General features: G+C 38.1%; 1 protein-coding gene and 1 long non-coding RNA gene across 10 annotated transcripts in view; one reads left to right on the top strand and one right to left on the bottom strand.

Annotated features, from left to right (window-relative positions):
• Nucleotides 1–17,506, bottom strand: part of CSTPP1 (centriolar satellite-associated tubulin polyglutamylase complex regulator 1) — a 198,419-nt gene that overhangs the window by 116,733 nt on the left and 64,180 nt on the right. The window contains exon 2 of one of the 5 annotated variants that reach the window (XM_072790613.1): nt 17,402–17,506. The exons of the other annotated variants lie outside the window; for them this stretch is intronic. Coding sequence (XP_072646714.1) covers nt 17,402–17,439 — 38 coding nt within the window. The 5' untranslated portion in view covers nt 17,440–17,506. The remainder of the gene's footprint in view (nt 1–17,401) is intronic. 5 annotated transcript variants of the gene reach the window in all.
• Nucleotides 1–17,506, top strand: part of LOC140612711 (uncharacterized) — an 81,266-nt gene that overhangs the window by 10,133 nt on the left and 53,627 nt on the right. The window lies entirely within an intron of this gene.

Raw genomic sequence — 17,506 nt, 5'->3', positions numbered from 1 at the left:
TTAAAAGTGACTGACTGACTTATTTATTCATTGATTCATTCATTCATTTATTTTAAAGAGAGAGCACACACACATGCCCACAAGCAGAGGGAGGGGCAGACAGGGAGGAAGAGGGAGAGGAAGAGAATCTCAAGCAGACTCTATACTGACTGCTGAGTCTGATGTGGGACTTGATCCTATAACCTCAAAACCATAACCTGAGCGGAAACTAAAAGTGACCACCCAACCACCTGAGCCACCAGGTGCCCCTGGCTTATTTCACCAAGTTTTTAAGGTCCACCCATGTTGGGATTAATAAAATTTCATTCCTTTTTTTTTTAATTTTTATTTATTTATGATAGTCACAGAGAGAGAGAGAGAGAGAGAGAGAGAGAGAGGCAGAGACACAGGCAGAGGGAGAAGCAGGCTCCATGCACCGGGAGCCTGATGTGGGATTCGATCTCGGGTCTCCAGGATCGCGCCCTGGGCCAAAGGCAGGCGCTAAACCGCTGCGCCACCCAGGGATCCCCAAATTTCATTCCTTTTTAAGGAAAAATAATATTCCGTTGTATGTATATGCCACATTTGTTTATTCATTCATCTGCTGATGAACACATGGATTTTTTTCTACCTTTGGCTATTATGAATAATGCTTCTATAAACATTGGTATACAAATATCTCTTCTTCAGATATCCTGCTTTCTTCTGTGTATATACCCAGAAGAGGAATTATATATTTAATCTTTTGAGGAACCACCAAACTGTATTCCCCAGTAGCTGCACCATTTTATATTCTCACATCAATGCAAAAGGGTTCTAATCCTCACCAAATTATTTTCCTATTTTTTTTAATAATCATGGTAGTAGGTGTGAAGTAGAATCTCATTCTGGTTTTGATTTGTATTTCTTCAATGAGTAAGACGTGCTGATCATCTTTTCATGTACTTATTGCACATATGTATATCTTCTTTGGAGAAATGTCTAAGTTCATTGCCCATTTTTTAATAACTTTTTGTTGTTGAGTTGTAGGAGTTCATTATATATTCTGGATATGAATCCCTTTTCGGATATATAATTTGAAAATATTTCCTCTTATTCTGCAGATTGGCTTCTTGCCTTCCTGATAGTACATTTTGATGCAAAAAAATTCCTAATTTTGGGGATCCCTGGGTGGCTCAGCGGTTTGGCGCCTGCCATTGGCCCAGGATGCGATCCGCTTCTCCCTCTGCCTGTGTCTCTGCCTCTCTCTCTCTTTCTCTCTCTCTCTGTCTATCACAAATAAATAAATAAATCTTTAAAAAAAAAGTTCCTAATTTTGATGAAGTCCATTTTACTGATTTTTTTCTTTTGTTCCCCATGCTTTTGGTGTGATAACCAATTACAATGCTATAAAAACATTTGTTTTCTTCTCATTGTTTCATAGTTTTAGCTCTTAAATTTAGGTCTTTGATCCATTTTGAATTAATTATTATTATTTTAAAAGATTTATTTATTTTAGAGCGAGAGAGAGAGCGAGAGGGAGGAGCAAAGAGAGAAGGAGAAAAGGAATCTTTAAGCAGACTCCCTGCTGAGTGTGGAGCCTGATGTAGGGCTCAATCCCAGGACCCTGAGATCATGACTGGTGCTGAAATCAAGAGCCAGCTCCTTAACCGACTGAGTCACATAAGCACATTGAGTTAATTTTTATATAATGTAAAAGGTAGGAGTCAACTCCCTTCCTTTGTATGTGAATATCTAATTTCCCCAGCACCACCCCTCAGCTGGAAAGATTTGTTGAATAGTCATTTCACTAAATAGTCATTTCCCCAGTGAACAGCACCCTTGTTGAAAATCAACCAACCATACATACAAGGGTTTGTTTCTGGGCTCTCTATACTATTCCAGTGGTCTATATGTCTGTCTTTATGCCAATGCATACTGTTTACAGTACTGTAGTTTTGTATTAAGTTTCAAAGTTAGGAAGTTTGAGTCTTCCAACTCCATTCTTCTTTTTTAAGATTGTTCTGGCTTTCTGAACCCCCTTGCAATTCCATATGAATTTGAGGATCAGCTATTCCATTTCTGTGAAAAGTCTGTTGGAATTTTGGTAGAAATTGTGTTGAATCTGCAGATTTCTTTGGATAGTACTGACATCTTAAACAATGTTGAAAGTCTTCCTCCTCATAAACACAGGATGTCTATCCATTTAATCTGATTTTTAGATTTCATTCAGGAGTGTTTTGTAGTTTTCAGTGTGCAAATCTTTTGCTTTCTTGGTTAAATTTATGCCTGGGGTGCCTGGATGGCTCAGTGGGTTAAGCATCCAACTCTTGGTTTTGGCTCAGGTCATGATATCAGGGTCATGGGATCAAGCACCACATCAAGCTCCATGCTCAATATAGAGTCTGCTTAAGAATCTCTCCCTTTCGAATATAAATAATAGTGAAAGGGAATATAAGGGAAGGGAGAAGAAATGTGTGGGAAATATCAGAAAGGGAGACAGAACATAAAGACTCCTAACTCTGGGAAACCAACTAGGGGTGGTGGAAGGGGAGGAGGGCGGGGGGTGGGGGTGAGTGGGTGACGGGCACTGAGGGGGACACTTGACGGGATGAGCACTGGGTGTTATTCTGTATGTTGGTAAATTGAACACCAATAAAAAATTATTTTATTAAAAAAAGAAAAGAAAAAAAAAGAATCTCTCCCTTTCCCTCTGCCCCTCTCACCAATCACATGTGTGCTCCTTCTCTCTCTAATAAATCAATAAACTCTTCAAAAAAATGTATCCCTAAGTGTTTAATTCTTTTAGATGCTATTATAGGGCAGCCCAGGTGGCTCAGTGGTTTAATGCCGCCTTTGACCCAGGGCATGATCCTGGAGACCCGGGATTGAGTCCCACATTGGGCTCCCTGCATGGAGCCTGCTTCTCTCTCTGCCTGTGTCTCTGCGCCTCTCTCTCTCTTTCATGAATAAATAAATAAAATCTTTTTTTAAAAAAAGATGCTATTATAATTGCTTTCTTAATTTTCTTTGACTGTTGATTACAGTGTATAAAAACACAACTGATTTTTGTGTGTTGATCTGGTATCCTGCATCTTTGCTGAATTTATTAGGGCTAGTAGCTTTTTGGGGAATCCTTTAGGATTTTCTACACATAGGATCATGTCATCTGCAAATAGTTTTACATTTTCCTTTCCAATTTGAATGTGCCTTATTCCTTTTGACTTCTACTTTTTTAAATGTAAAAAACTACTCATTACTTTTAAAGATCAATAATTAATTAAGTTTATCAACATATATCAATTTTTATGCTCACTACTGTTCTTCATTCTGTTCCTTCCTTCTTGGTTCAATTATTTTCTTACTAAAGTATATCATTCTTTAAGATAGGTCCACAATCATTTATCCTTTTGGACCTCTCTATTTTGGAATTGGCAAACTTTTGGATTTTATAAAGGCAATATGTTGCACAAACCAGATGTGATATTGTACCTCCAGTGGGGCTGGCGTAGCAGCCCATGGTCAAGTATGTTAAAATTTCCACAGTGAAACATATATTTATATTAAGAAGAATAAATAAAGACCAAAGATAGCCTCATAAACTAGTCCAGGTCATGTTTGCTCCCAAATGAGTTTGTGGAAAACTCTGCAAAAACTTCAGGTTTTCTATGCTTTTTTTTTTTTTTCCTATGCTTTTTTGATTTCAAATTGTAAATTTCTAAATATTCATAGACCTGTTGTTTTCACAAAAGCCTGTGGGTGGTAAATGTGCTCAGTTTTCATTTTCTTGAAAATATCTTCATTTTACCCTCTGGAGTAATGGTTTAACCAGGTGGAGAATTCTGGGTTGTCATTTATCTTCTCTCAGCCCTTCAAAGTACTACTCCATTGTCATCTGGCATCTATCACTGTTATCAAGAGGCCATCTGTCAAACTCCTGCCATTCCTCATGGAGTTAATCATTCTTACCATTCATTTAAGCTATTTTATTTATCATTAATGTTCTGTGGATTCTGCAATGTGTCTATCATGTAGGTATATTTTTAGTTATCTTGCTCAACACTTTAATCTGATTTATGTCTTTTGTCTCAGAGATATCTTTTTAAATACTGCTTCACTGCCATCCTCTCTATCCTTTTCTTCTCCTATTAGATGTATATTTTAGCCTCTCAGGGTCTCTCTTGTGTCCTTCATAATTTTCATCGTTTTTTTAAGATTTTATTTATTTATTCAAAGAGACAGAGAGGCAGAGACACAGACAGAGGGAGAAACAGGCTCCTCGCAGGGAGCCTGATGCCAGGACTCAATCCCCGGACCAGGATCGTGCCCTGAGCCAAAGGCAGATGCTCAACCACCGAGCTACCCAAGTGTCCCTCATCTTTTATCTTTGTTTTTTTTTTTTTTTTTTTTTTTTTTTTTAATTTTTATTTATTTATGATAGTCACAGAGAGAGAGAGAGAGAGGCAGAGACACAGGCAGAGGGAGAAGCAGGCTCCATGCACCGGGAGCCTGATGTGGGATTCGATCCTGGGTCTCCAGGATCGCGCCCTGGGCCAAAGGCAGGCGCCAAACCGCTGCGCCACCCAGGGATCCCCCATCTTTTATCTTTGTATTATACTTAGTATTATCTTCCAAATTATGAATTATTTATTCTTTTATGTCTGGCCTAAAGTTTATTCTATCTGTTGAATTTATTTTATTTTATTTTATTTTATTTTATTTATTTAAAAGATTTTAATTATTTATTCATGAGAGAAACAGAGGAGAGGGAGAGGCAGAGACATAGGCAGAGGAAGAAGCAGGCTCCATGCAGGGAGCCCGATGAGGGACTCGATCCCAGGTCCCCAGGATCACGCGCTGGGCTGAAGGCAGCGCTAAATCACTGAACCACCCAGGCTGCCCATTTTTAAATTTTTTAATGGCTTTGTTTTTAATGGTTTTTTAAAGATTTATTTAATTTAAACATTGAAAGAGAGAGAGAGAACAAGAGCATAAGTGGGACGGGCAGAGGGAGAGGGAGAAAGAAACTAAAGTAGACTCTGCACTGAGTGTGGAGCCCAACACAGGGCTTCATCTCACAACCCTGAGATTACAACCTGGGTCAAAACCAAGAACTGGATGGTTAACCAACTGTGCCAACCAGACACCCCTGTTGAATTTTTTAAAATGCCGGTAACTTTATTTCTAGAATGTTTAATTGGTATTTTAAAGAATTTACATGGTTTTGTTTGTTTCCCAACTTTTGTTCTCTATTTTTTCCCCTCAAGTTTTTATTTCAATTCCAGTTAGTTCATACATTGTAATATTAGTTTCAGGCTTAGAATTTAGTAATTCAACACCCATATACAAAATCTGGTGCTCATCACAAGTGCCCTCCTTTATACCCATCCCCCAACCTCCACCCACCCTGGTAACTAGCAATTTGTTATCTATAGTAAAAGTTTGTTTTACAGTTTGCCAGTGTCTTCTCTCCCATGTTCATTTGTTTTGTTTTCTAAATTCCACATATGAGTGAAATCACATGGTATTTGTCTTTCTCGGATTGATTTATTTTGCTTAGCATAGTGCACTCTAGCGCCATCCCTGTCATTGCAAATGACAAAATTTCATTCTTTTTTTTATGACTGATACTCTGTTGTGTATATACATTATATATGCACTACAACTCAGGACGCCTGGGTGGCTCAGTGGTTGAGAGTCTGCCTTTGGCTCAGGGCGGGATCACGGGGTTCCAAGATCGAGTCCGCATTGGTCTGCCTGTGGGGAGCTTGCTTCTCCCTCTGCCTGTGTCTCTGCCTCTCTCTGTGTCTCTCATGAATAAATAAATAAAATCTTTTAAAAAAATTTTTGCATATAAAAGTTTTAAAAAAGATTTTATATGCAGTTTAACTTATTTATGTGTATATAAATATATATGTATATATGTTATATATACACTACAACTTATTTATCCATTCATAAGTTAATGAACATTTGGACTCTTTCCATGATTTGGTTATTATTAATAATGCTGCTATAAACATTGAAGTACACATATCCCTTTAAATTAGTATTTTTGTATCCTAAAAAATTAATACAATTGATAAACTCCTAGCTAGACTTATCAAAAAGAAAAGAGAAAGGAGGGCAGCCCGAGTGGCTCAGCAGTTTAGCACCGCCCTTCAGCCCAGGGTGTGGTCCTGGAGACCCGGGATCGAGTCCCACATCGGGTTCCCTGCATGGAGCTTGCTTTTCCCTCTGCCTGTGTCTCTGCCTCTCTCTCTCTCTGTGTCTCTCATGAATAAATAAAATCCTAAAAAAAAGAAAAGAGAAAGGAGCCAAATAAATAAAATCACAAGTGAGAGAGGAGAAATCACAACCAACACCACAGAAATACAATTTTAAGAGAATATTATGAAAAACTACATGCCAACAAATTGGATAATATGGAAAAAAAATGGATAAATTCCTAAAACATATAAATTACCAAAACTGAAACAAGAAAAAGTAGAAAACTTGAACACACTGATAACAAGCTAATAAATTGAATCAGTCATCAAAAATCTCCCAAGAAACAGAAGTCCAGGGCTAGATAGCTTCACAGGTGAATTCTACCAAACATTTAAAGAAGAGTTAATATTCTCAATAAAATACTAGCAAATCAAATCCAACAGTACATTAAAAGAATCATTCACCACGATCAAGTGGGATTTATTCTGGGCTTCAAGGATTGTTCAGTATTTGCAAATCAGTCAATGTTATATACCATATTAATAAAAGAAAGGGTAAGAACCATAGAATACTTCCAATAGATGCAAAAAAAAATCTCACAAAGTACAACATCCATTCATGATAAAAACCCTCAACAAAGTAGGGTTAGAGGGAATATACCTCAACATAATAAAGGCTATATACAAAAAAATCACAGTTAATATCATCCTCAATGGGGGAAAACTGAGAGCTTTTCCCCTAAGGTGAGGAACAAGACAGGGATATCCACTCTCACCACTGTTACTTAACATAGTACTGGAAGTCCTAGCCTCAGCAATCAGATAACACAAAGAAATAAAAGGCACCCAAATTGGCAAGGAAGAAATCAAACTATCACTATTTGCAGATGACATGATACTCTATATAGAAAACCTGAAAAACTCCACCAAAAAAATTGCTAGAACTGATACACGAATTCAGTAAAGTTGCAGGATACAAAATAAATGTATGGAAATCTGTTGCATTTCTACACACAAATAATGAAGCAACAGACAGAGAAATCAAGGAATCAATCCCATTTACAATTGCACTAAAACCTGTAAGATACCTAGGAACAAACCAAACCAAAGAAGCAAAAGATCTGTATTCTGAAAAGTATAAAATACTGATGAAAGAAATTGAAGAGGACTCAAAGAAATGGAAAAACATGTTCCATGTTCATGGATTGGAAGAACAAATATTGGGGTTTTTTAAAAAGGTTTTGTTTATTTTAGAGAGAGAAAGTGAGTGACCAGGGAGAGAAGCAGAGGGGTAAGGGGAGGAGCAGGAAAAGAATCCCAATCCCAGCACAGAACCCAACACAGAGGCAGACCTCACAACCCTGAGATCATGACCTGAGCCGAAACCAAGAGTTGAGTGCTTAACTGACTGAGCCACCTACGTGCCCCTGGAAGAACAAATATTGTTAAAATGTCTATATTACCCAAAGCAATCTATACATTTAATGTAAACCCTATCAAAATACCAACAGCATTTTTCACAGAGCTAAAACAAACAATCCTAAAATTTGAATGGAACCACAAAAGATCCTGCATAGGCAAATCAACTTTGAAAAAGCAAAGCAAAGCTGAAGGCATCACAACTCCAGACTTCAACAAGTTATATTACAAAGCTGTAGTGATCAAGAGAGTATGGTATTGACACAAAAATAGACAGATACATCAATGGAACACAACAAAAAACCCAGAAATGAACCCATAACTCTATGTTCAATTAATCTTTGACAAAGCAGCAAAGAATATCCAATGGAAAAAAGACAGTCTCTCCAACAAATGGTGTTGGGAAAAGTGGAGAGCAACATGCAGAAGAATGAAACTGGACTACTTTCTTACACTATACACAAAAATAAATTAAAAATGGATTAAAGACCTAAATGTGAGACAGGAAACCATTAAAATCCTAGCGGAGAACACAGGCAGTAACGTCTGACATCAGCCGTAGCAACTTCTTTCTAGTTATGTTACCTGAGGCAAGGGTAACAAAAGCAAAAATAAACAACTGGGACTTGATCAAAATAAAATGCTTCTGCACAGCAAAGGAAACAATCAACAAAACTAAAGGCAACCCATAGAACAGGAGAAGATATTTGCAAATAACATATCTGATAATGGGTTAATATTCAAAATATATAAGGAACTTATCAAACTCAATATCTAAAACATAAATAATCCATTGTTCTCTTTTTTATTTTATTTTATTTTATTTTTATTTTTTTTTAATTTTTTTATTTATTTATGATAGTTACAGAGAGAGAGAGAGAGGCAGAGACACAGGCAGAGGGAGAAGCAGGCTCCATGCACCAGGAGCCCGATGTGGGATTCGATCCCGGGTCTCCAGGATCGCGCCCTGGGCCAAAGGCAGGCGCCAAACCGCTGCGCCACCCAGGGATCCCCATTGTTCTCTTTTTTAAATGATGACCATTCCTCTTATGATGTCCCTGGGGATCCTAAACTTTATTTCAAATGCAATTTAAAATAATTAATTAGTCTTATCTTCTCTGGAGAAATGAATATGAATCTTCATATTTCAATTGTTGAATTTATTGGCTCTTTACTAGCATTAGTTGTTTTCATATATTTTGGAATTTCAGCATGTAGACTTACCTTAAGTGGGCTGCTCACTCCCTCACTTATTCCCAAGGATAGATCCTAGTCTAGAACTAGATCGTATATTGAGTGAATAAAGGCTCCATTCCCAATGATACTGGGGATCACAGAGACTGTCACTGAACCCTTGAGTAGTTCAGACCACTCAGTCCTGGTTGCAAGGTTGTCCGCTTCCTTTTATAGACCCAGGTTTTATATAAGTCATCCTCCAGGTAGCAATCGTAATTAAAAAAAAAAAATCTCCTGCTCTGTGTGTGACACATTCAGTCTCTACTATTCCATAAGAAATGAGCTCCCAGTTTCCTATGCTTGCTTCTGAACCCAGAACACAAGAGGCCTTTGGTTTTAGCCCCATTCGCATTGTGGTTTGTTTAATTCCTTGTCTATAGATGAATTTATATTGATTCTACACATGGCTATGTCCTTTAAATTTTCTTCTCAGAAAATTTTATGTATCATTACCATGTGTTTATAATGGATAAGAGGGCCAAATCATAAGCACTGCAACCTATTATGACCAGAAATCCAAAACAAATTTTCTATCTGCATAAAAATGTACATTCTTGCTACTTTTTCATTGTATTTTACTGAACTAAAAAAGTTTTTTTAATAGACATCAGTCTTACCTCTAAAATCAAACAAAATTGTTCCTAAAAATATTTTAAAGGCCACACAGAAGTATACTATAATGTCTACGTCAAACAGATTTCTCCAAAACCAGTATTCAAATTTTATTGAGTAAATTCTTTCATTCTTTAAGTTGTCAGGTTTTTTCTCTTGAGATTTCAATTTTTTAATTTTTACATAATTTCAAATTTATAGAAAAGTTGCAAGAACAGCACAAAGAATTCCTGGATACCCTTCACCTAGATTACACAAATATGAATATTTTATTACATTTACTTTCACTCACTCTTTCTCAATCTCTCTCTCACACACACACATATATTATTATTTTTCAGAACTGCTTAAGACTAAGTTCTAGACATGATTCTCCTTTACCCCCTAAATACAGCATATATTTCCTAAAAAATAAAGAATTCTCTTACATGATCATAGTATAATGATCAAAATCAGAAAATTAAAATTGATACAATATTCTTATCTAATCTACAGGCCTTATTTAAAAAAATTTTTTTTGAGAGAGAGTGCACACGCAAATGGGGAAGGGCAGCGCACGCAGCCAATCCCAGGATCCTGATATCATGACAGGAGCCAAAGCAAGAGTCCATTACTTAATTATCTGAGTCACCGAGGTGCCCCTAATCTATAAGCCTTGTGAAGAGTATTTCTAACCCTTGCTAAAGTATTTATTTAAAACTATGAGAAGGGCAGCCTGGGTGGTTCAGCGGTTTAGCGCCACCTTCGGCCCAGGGTGTGATCCTGGAGACCTGGGATCGAGTCCCACTTCAGGCTCCCTGCATGGAGCCTGCTTCTCCCTCTGCATGTGTCTCTGCCTCTCTCTGTCTCTATGTCTCTCGTGAGTAAATTAATAAAATCTTTGAAAAAAAGAAAAAAAACTATGAGAAAAATTATGTTTCTTGAAAAACAAGAACAAAATGAAGATGCCTCCTAGAACCACTGTTATTTATTTAGCAAGTAAATAGGCTCTATGTTCAATGCGAAGCCTGAGCTCACAACCCTGGGATCAAGAGTCCTATGCCCTATCTACTGAGCTAGCCAGGTGTCCCAAGCTGACGTCTAGGTCCTTTTGACATGTCCACACAATTCTTTGGTCACTTCCTTACTTTTTGATTGAAGAAGATGTTTCAGGCTTATCTTATTCTTTCCTACCCAATCTTAGAGCCAGCCATTTCTTCAAGAAGCCCAACTTGCTTTTATTAGAGGACTGTTTAAAAACTAAGATCTAGGTAGGTGCTGGATGTGTTCCAAATGTATCATTGCTTCTAGGCTCTCCCAGAGTCAGGGGAAAGACAGATGGAGATTTATATACATACGCTCTGCATGTGGGTGTGTGCACATGAGTGCGTGTGCACACATACACACACACATACACTCTCCTAGATTCATTTCTATGTATCTAGCTATCTACATATATTAAAACCCATGAATACATTGATTAAATTCCAGTGCTACAGGGTACATTCTAGCCTTTCCCTTTTTCACATCTGAAACTTCCCAATTCCCTAGTTAGTGCCATTGGGGGGGGGGGGGTTTAATGAGTACAGTTTCAGTTTGGGAAGATGAAGAAGTTCTGGAAATGGATGGCGGTGATATTGCAGAACAATGTGAGTGTACCTGATGCCACAGAACTGTACACTTAAAAAATGGTTATTTTGTTATGTATATTTTACCATAATAAGAAATAAAATATTGGTGTCAAATACCCAATACCTATATTTATAGGACTGTCTGGTAGAATGAGTAATTGGAAACTATAACTAAAATATTTCTTTAGAATGGCTCTGAAGTTAGAATGACTATGGCTTTGCTACTGAAAGAGTGGGCCAAAAATAGCAGCATTGGTATCACTTAGAAGCCAGGGAGAAACCAGAATCTCAGACCGCATTTCAGACCTACTAAACCTGATTCTGCATTTTAATAAAACTCCAGGTGGTTCACATGCTTCACATGCACATTAAAGTTCAAGAAGCACTCATCTGGGGCAGATCCCGCCACTTCCTACGTTTTTTTTTGTGACTTTGGCTCAGGTACTTAACCGCTCTGGGCCTCAGTTATTTATTATCTATAAAATTGTGAAAGTTGCCAAAGATGATTAAATGTGATAATAATGCATGTTGTATAATGCCTGGCACATTCAAGGACTATCAGCTATTATTATTACTTTGCTCAGTAGAAATCTGTGAAAGTTGGTTTCAGGGACTTTTCTAAAATAAAAAACTGAGGAAGCCGATATTTTCCAGAGATGGTGCTTGGCTTTAAGAGATAATTGGGGAAGAGGATACATGGGAGATAATGCTTTTGGCCAAGTATGAAGAAGATCTAATACGGTAGAGTGGAGGTGTACATTCACAGTGGGGCAATGTTCTTCTTGTTGAAGTATGGTAGGACCAGGCAAATGTTCTTTACAAAACATAAATGGAATGGAAGTGGCTTTTAATGAGGCGACACCATCTTTTTAAAGATATTTTTTTTTTTTTCTTTTTAAAGATATTTTGAAGCCTAAGTGGTCTGTTTCTCACATGTCTGAAATCCTGTGTGAGATATAATCTTTTGGCTGAAGTATCACCTATATTTGACTTACATAATGAAGGACCAGCTAGGCCGGGGGAGGAAGGCGGCAGAGTGTGAAATACTGACAAGGTGGGGAGATAGAAGGCCAGCTACTCAGGCACCCGTGAATTGCTAGCATTGGGCCACAGCTCTCAGAAGATGTTGTGGAGTTCCTAACCTAATTTCTCTGGCAGGAGATCTTTCCTTGTCCCAGAAAAGACTTTTGGAGACAGAGAGGATTAAAAAAAATAATATTGTTAAGAAGGGAGGTTGCTGGGCTTGCACTTTACTAACCAGAATCCCTTTATCTTTCTTGAGAGCCCCCCAGATCTCTTTTATTCTAGGTCAGTAATTTAACACTCTCAACTCTCAATTCAAAGCCTGTAATGACCTTGCTGTGCTGAATTATTAGCCCAGGATATAGAAAGAGAGAGAGAGGGAGGGGGGAAGAAAAAACCTAAAAACAACAGAGGCCTTTTGATCAGAGCACCAAACTGCAGTTCGCTGTAACTCAAGCTGCCCATTCTTATATGGCAAGAATTAAGGACTCCCCCTGCCAGGCAGGACCCTATTAAAAGACAATAGCTGTTTGAAAAGGGTAAGCAAGTTGATATGGATATAATAGGCCACATATGGGGGCCCCTTTCTACTCTGAAATAAAGCTCCTTCTTAAGAGTTGTGAGCTGGGAAATCCAGCATTCAGTAAGGCAGGAGGAGGAGGTATAATAGAAGAGAGTGAGTGGGTAGCCATGCAGAAATGCTTGAAGGTGCTTCAGGAAAAAGGGAAGAGGGCTTTGGGGAGCCTGCAGAGATGAGCATCAATCCCTGAGGATAGACGCTTTCAGAATAGCCAGGTGCTCTTTGGTCCCCAAGAGGTTTTTAGGGCCAGTGATGACAAAGATTTGGCTGGAACCAATATAGTGGTTAGTTTCTCTAATGGGTTAACAATGACAGCAAAACAAGTTGGAATATAATAAGCTCTTGCCAGGAATGATGCAGCTGGCAAAAAGTAATCCTTTCTGCCTCGTTTTATACAATCTAACATGTCAACATCCTAAACTGTTTAATACCATCTAGTGCCACTATATGTTCTTGTTATCTTTAGGATGGGATTAAAAAAAAAAAAGCCCTGTAAAATAGAAATAGTGTATCCCAAGGAAACTGCCTCTTGCCTACAAATGATACCCCTTCTCAAATATAGAGAGAGATAACCACAGGACACAAGACTTCTTACTCTATTAGCTAATCCATGTTTGCTTATCTATTACCTAAATAGTCTGCTCATTAGCAGAACCTGCTTTTGGAGGATACTAAGTTCACAACAAAATTTCCCAATCAGTTTTAGCTACCTCTAAGATCATGTTACAAAACAAGGAATGATTTAAAGTGATTTAAGGTATTTAAACACATTAATCTAGTTATCTATGACTAAATTCTGAATTCCCAAATCCCTAAGCAAAAATATCAGAGAGATATTTTTCTTTCCTTTACTACCATTTGGAACCACCAAATGAACTGTTCCCATCCACTGCAACTAATGGTCTAGCTTGATGGAATTTACAACTAAAGGAAAAACACAAGGGATCTCTCTCTAACACTTGCTTGTTCCACTGAGTGGTCAACGGGGCACTAAGCTGATCTTTAGCAAATTAAAGGGTTTTGCTGATTAAAGAGAAGGTCTGGATTCCTAAGAAAAATTCTTGCAGCTCGGCTTCAGACTCCAAAAGAAAACATGTTATTTTTACAAAAGTCATTAGAGATAATTGTTTCCATAAAATATTACAATTTTAAACGACCCTATAGTATGTAGACTCCTTCGTTTAAGATGGGGTCATCATACAGGAAAGGATGAGCAATGGAGAGCATCAAACACTATGCTAATTCCCCAATTCATGACTTAGCATATGGTAACCATATTTTCAGAAGTTCGAATTGGGACACAGAGTCTAAAAAGTTTTTATTTGGTGTGTGGGCCACTTATAGGTGTGAAAAATAGCTTAAAGATTTTATATATATCAGTATAATGATTGGGTAAGTATGTTTTAATGTCATATTAATTGATAAATATTAAATGTCTGTTATTTGAGAAGTCTTAAAGGATATACAGCCTATATAATCTGAAAAATAAAAATCATACAGAACAGCATGTGTAGTATGATAGCATTTATATAAAACTACATATCTGAGGGTGTATATGTAAGTAGACAAGATGTTTGAAAAAACAGAAAATGGAGGAAAAAACATTGAAGAAAATTTCTTGGAAAGGAAAGGCATGAGTTCCCAGATTAAAAGGATCTTTATAAGCCTACCACAATGAATGAATATGTGTGTACACCCAAAGCACACACTGTAAAAAATCAGATTTTATCTTTCATTGGGGGCATGGCAAGATCACTTTGTAGAAAATCATGTAGGATAGGAGATATTGGTGCAGTTATCTTTGGAAAATATAATCATCCACAGTTGCCCTCTGGCCAAAACAATTTATGTTCCTCCCAAATGCAAAATACACTCCCCATTGAAACCCTCAAAGTCTAAATCAATTTTAGCATCAACATAAACTCGAGGATCTTGACATATAAATCAAGTCCAGGTATAGATGAAGTTTCTCAAGTGCAATTTCTTGGGTATAGTTCCTTGTATAATTCCTCATTCTCAACACCTATAAACTAAAGAGACAAGTTATATCGTCTTGCATGCCCAGTATGTACAATGGTAATACAATGAAGGATAACTATGGTATGGGGCGCCTGGGTGGCTCAGTCAGTTAAGCATCTGCCTTTGGCTCGGATCATGATCCCAGAGTCCTGGAATTGAGCTCTGCATCAGGCTCCTTGCTCATGAGGGAACCTGTTTCTCCCTCTCCCGCTGCCTGCTGCTCCTCCTACTTGTGCTCTCTCTTTCTGTCAAATAAATAAATAAAACCTTAAGAAAAAAAAAAAAGGATAACCACAGTAAACTTCCATCCAAAACTAGAGAATGGGAAGCAAATATCGCAATCATTGGTTCATTGCAATTCTGAAATCCATCCACCCACATGTCTTACTCTTTGATTCGAGCCTAGCACCTCTCCCTGGTAATGACTTTCCATGGCTTTTGACTGTACTCTGGGCTTCTGGTTTCATCTTCTGAGTAATACTTTTGTTTCCATAAATCACAGTCTCCACTGAATAGCTTTCTCAGCTTGCTTCCTGCCCATAGAAGTCTGGGGACCACTTTTTATTTTATATTACTTATGTCTTCTTTAGCCCAAGTTAGTGGGGCTTCCACAAATACAATTGTCTTAAAAATGATGGTGATGGTTTTTCTATTAACTTTATTGGGGTTTACTCCATTGGACAAAAGCTATACCCACAAACCTCTTTGAGACTGGTCCTTCCCTATTTGGGTTCCCTATGAGGCTGCTATGGGACAACATTCTTTAAATCCTTAGGTCTCTTGTCTATCTGAAAGAATCTATGAGAAAGAAAAAAAAAAGTCTATGAGGCTCCACCCAGATATCTTGCTGAGGTTTAAACAAAGGGTTCATCTTACCCTTGGACCACATTTCTCTGCCAGCACTCTGGATTTGATCTTTGTCCTAAGGCACTTTCTTACTTTGAATACTTTCTGCTGGTTGGTAAGATTGTCCGTAGCTCTCTATATTTTCTCTAAACTCTACTTGAAAACAAAACAGTTCATTTTTTAGTTCATCTCTCTCACATTTTACTCTAGGTAGCCAGAAAAAAATAGGTAGCCCAGAATCTTCACAGGTAGGATCGTCCTGCTCACTGTGTATATTTCCTATTTTTCACATTACCAAAAATGACAGTATTGCTAAACTTTCTGTCATTACATAACAAGGGTCCTCTTATCTCCAGCTAACATTTTCCCCACTCTCTTTTAAGCCTTCATTGATGGTCTGCTTGAGGTCCATTGGACTTTCACTGTCAGTGTTCTCAAGGTCCTTCTGGTTTCTGCCTGTTGCCTGGTCTCAAAGCCAATGACATATGTTTTAGGTTTTTGTTATTGCAATCCTTCACTCCTAGTAAAAAATTTTGTTCCAATTATCTGTTACTGCATAACAAACCATACTAAACTTAGTGGCATAAAAAAAATAACAATTTTATTATGCTCATGGATTCAGTATGTCAGGAATTATACAGAGTACAGTAGAGATGGCTTGTCTCTATTCCATGATTTCTGGACCTGAATTGGGAAGACTTAAATGGCTGGGGCTGACTTAAATAGTTGGGGATAGGATTCTCTGGAACTTCTTCCCTCACATGTCAGTCACCCAGGCTTAAAGACCAAACTTGTGGCTGGGCTTCTTACAGCTTGGCAACTGGTTAGTAAAAAGGAGCCTCCTGAAACAGAATGTCTGAAAAGTGAGTTTCCAGAGACTAAAACACAATCTACATGGCCTTTTGTGACTTAGCCTTAGAAGTCATATAGTGTTGGGGAGCCTGGGTGGCTTAGTTGGTTAAGCGTTTGACTCTTGATCTCTGGGTTGTGAGACTGAACCCCACATCAGGCTTCACACTGGGCGTGGAGCCTGCTTGAGATTCTCTCTCCCTCTGCCCCTCTCTCTACCTTTCTCTCCCCTACCTCTCGCTCTCCCTCTTTAAAAAAAAAAAAAGTCACATAGTGTTACTTCTATCACATTCATATTCAAGCAGAGAAAACATAGACTCTACTTCTCAAAGGCAAGAGTGTCAAAGAAATGTGAGGTCCTGTTTTAAAATGACTATACTGGGGATCCCTGGGTGGCTCAGTGGTTGAGCGCCTGCCTTTGGCCCAGGGCCTGATCCTGGAGACCCGGCGTCGAGTCCCGTGTTGGGCTCCTTGCATGGAGCCTGCTTCTCCCTCTACCTGTCTCTCTCTCTGTGTCTCTCATGAATAAAAAAAAAAAAAAAATGACTACACCAAAAACAAGGATGAAAAAAGACAGGAAACCCCAACAATAATATTGAAAGTCCAGAGAATGCTACTATAAAGCAGGCATAGGGGTAAAATAATATAGATAAAGCAGGTAAGAAAATTCTCGGAGAGACTTCTTTAAGAAGATAAAACTGAGAGAGAATTAATACATACAAATATCAATGTCTTTGCTTCAGTCAGAGTCCTGGCAGTTAACAAATAATACATTTAAGAAGGGTAGCTGAGGAAAGTTGTAAAAAGAGAATATTCACAAAGGTGTGGAAAGGGTTAAGGGAAAGTGGATTACCCCATAGCTAGCAACAGTTAAATTGTGTTATGACTCCAGGCCTGAAGAGACACCTGGAGGGAGTGGCTTCTTAAATCTAGGAAGAGCAGGGACCATCTAACATAAGCTGTGACCTTCAGTAGAGGAACAGAGCCAACCTCCAACCCACAGCAAACTGGTAGGGAGAGAATACATACCCCAAACTCACCCTGTCTCCTCCTGCCCTTCAATCTCTTGGGTAATCATAGAGCAAAGGAGTCCATGGATTAAAGTCTGTACAGATCAGCCCTCCAGGGTAATGTGGAGAGTGGAT

The sequence above is a fragment of the Canis lupus genome, chromosome 21 (genome assembly GCF_048164855.1).
Source record: "Canis lupus baileyi chromosome 21, mCanLup2.hap1, whole genome shotgun sequence".
Lineage (NCBI taxonomy): Eukaryota > Metazoa > Chordata > Mammalia > Carnivora > Canidae > Canis > Canis lupus.
This window is presented reverse-complemented; position numbering and strand designations above follow the sequence as displayed.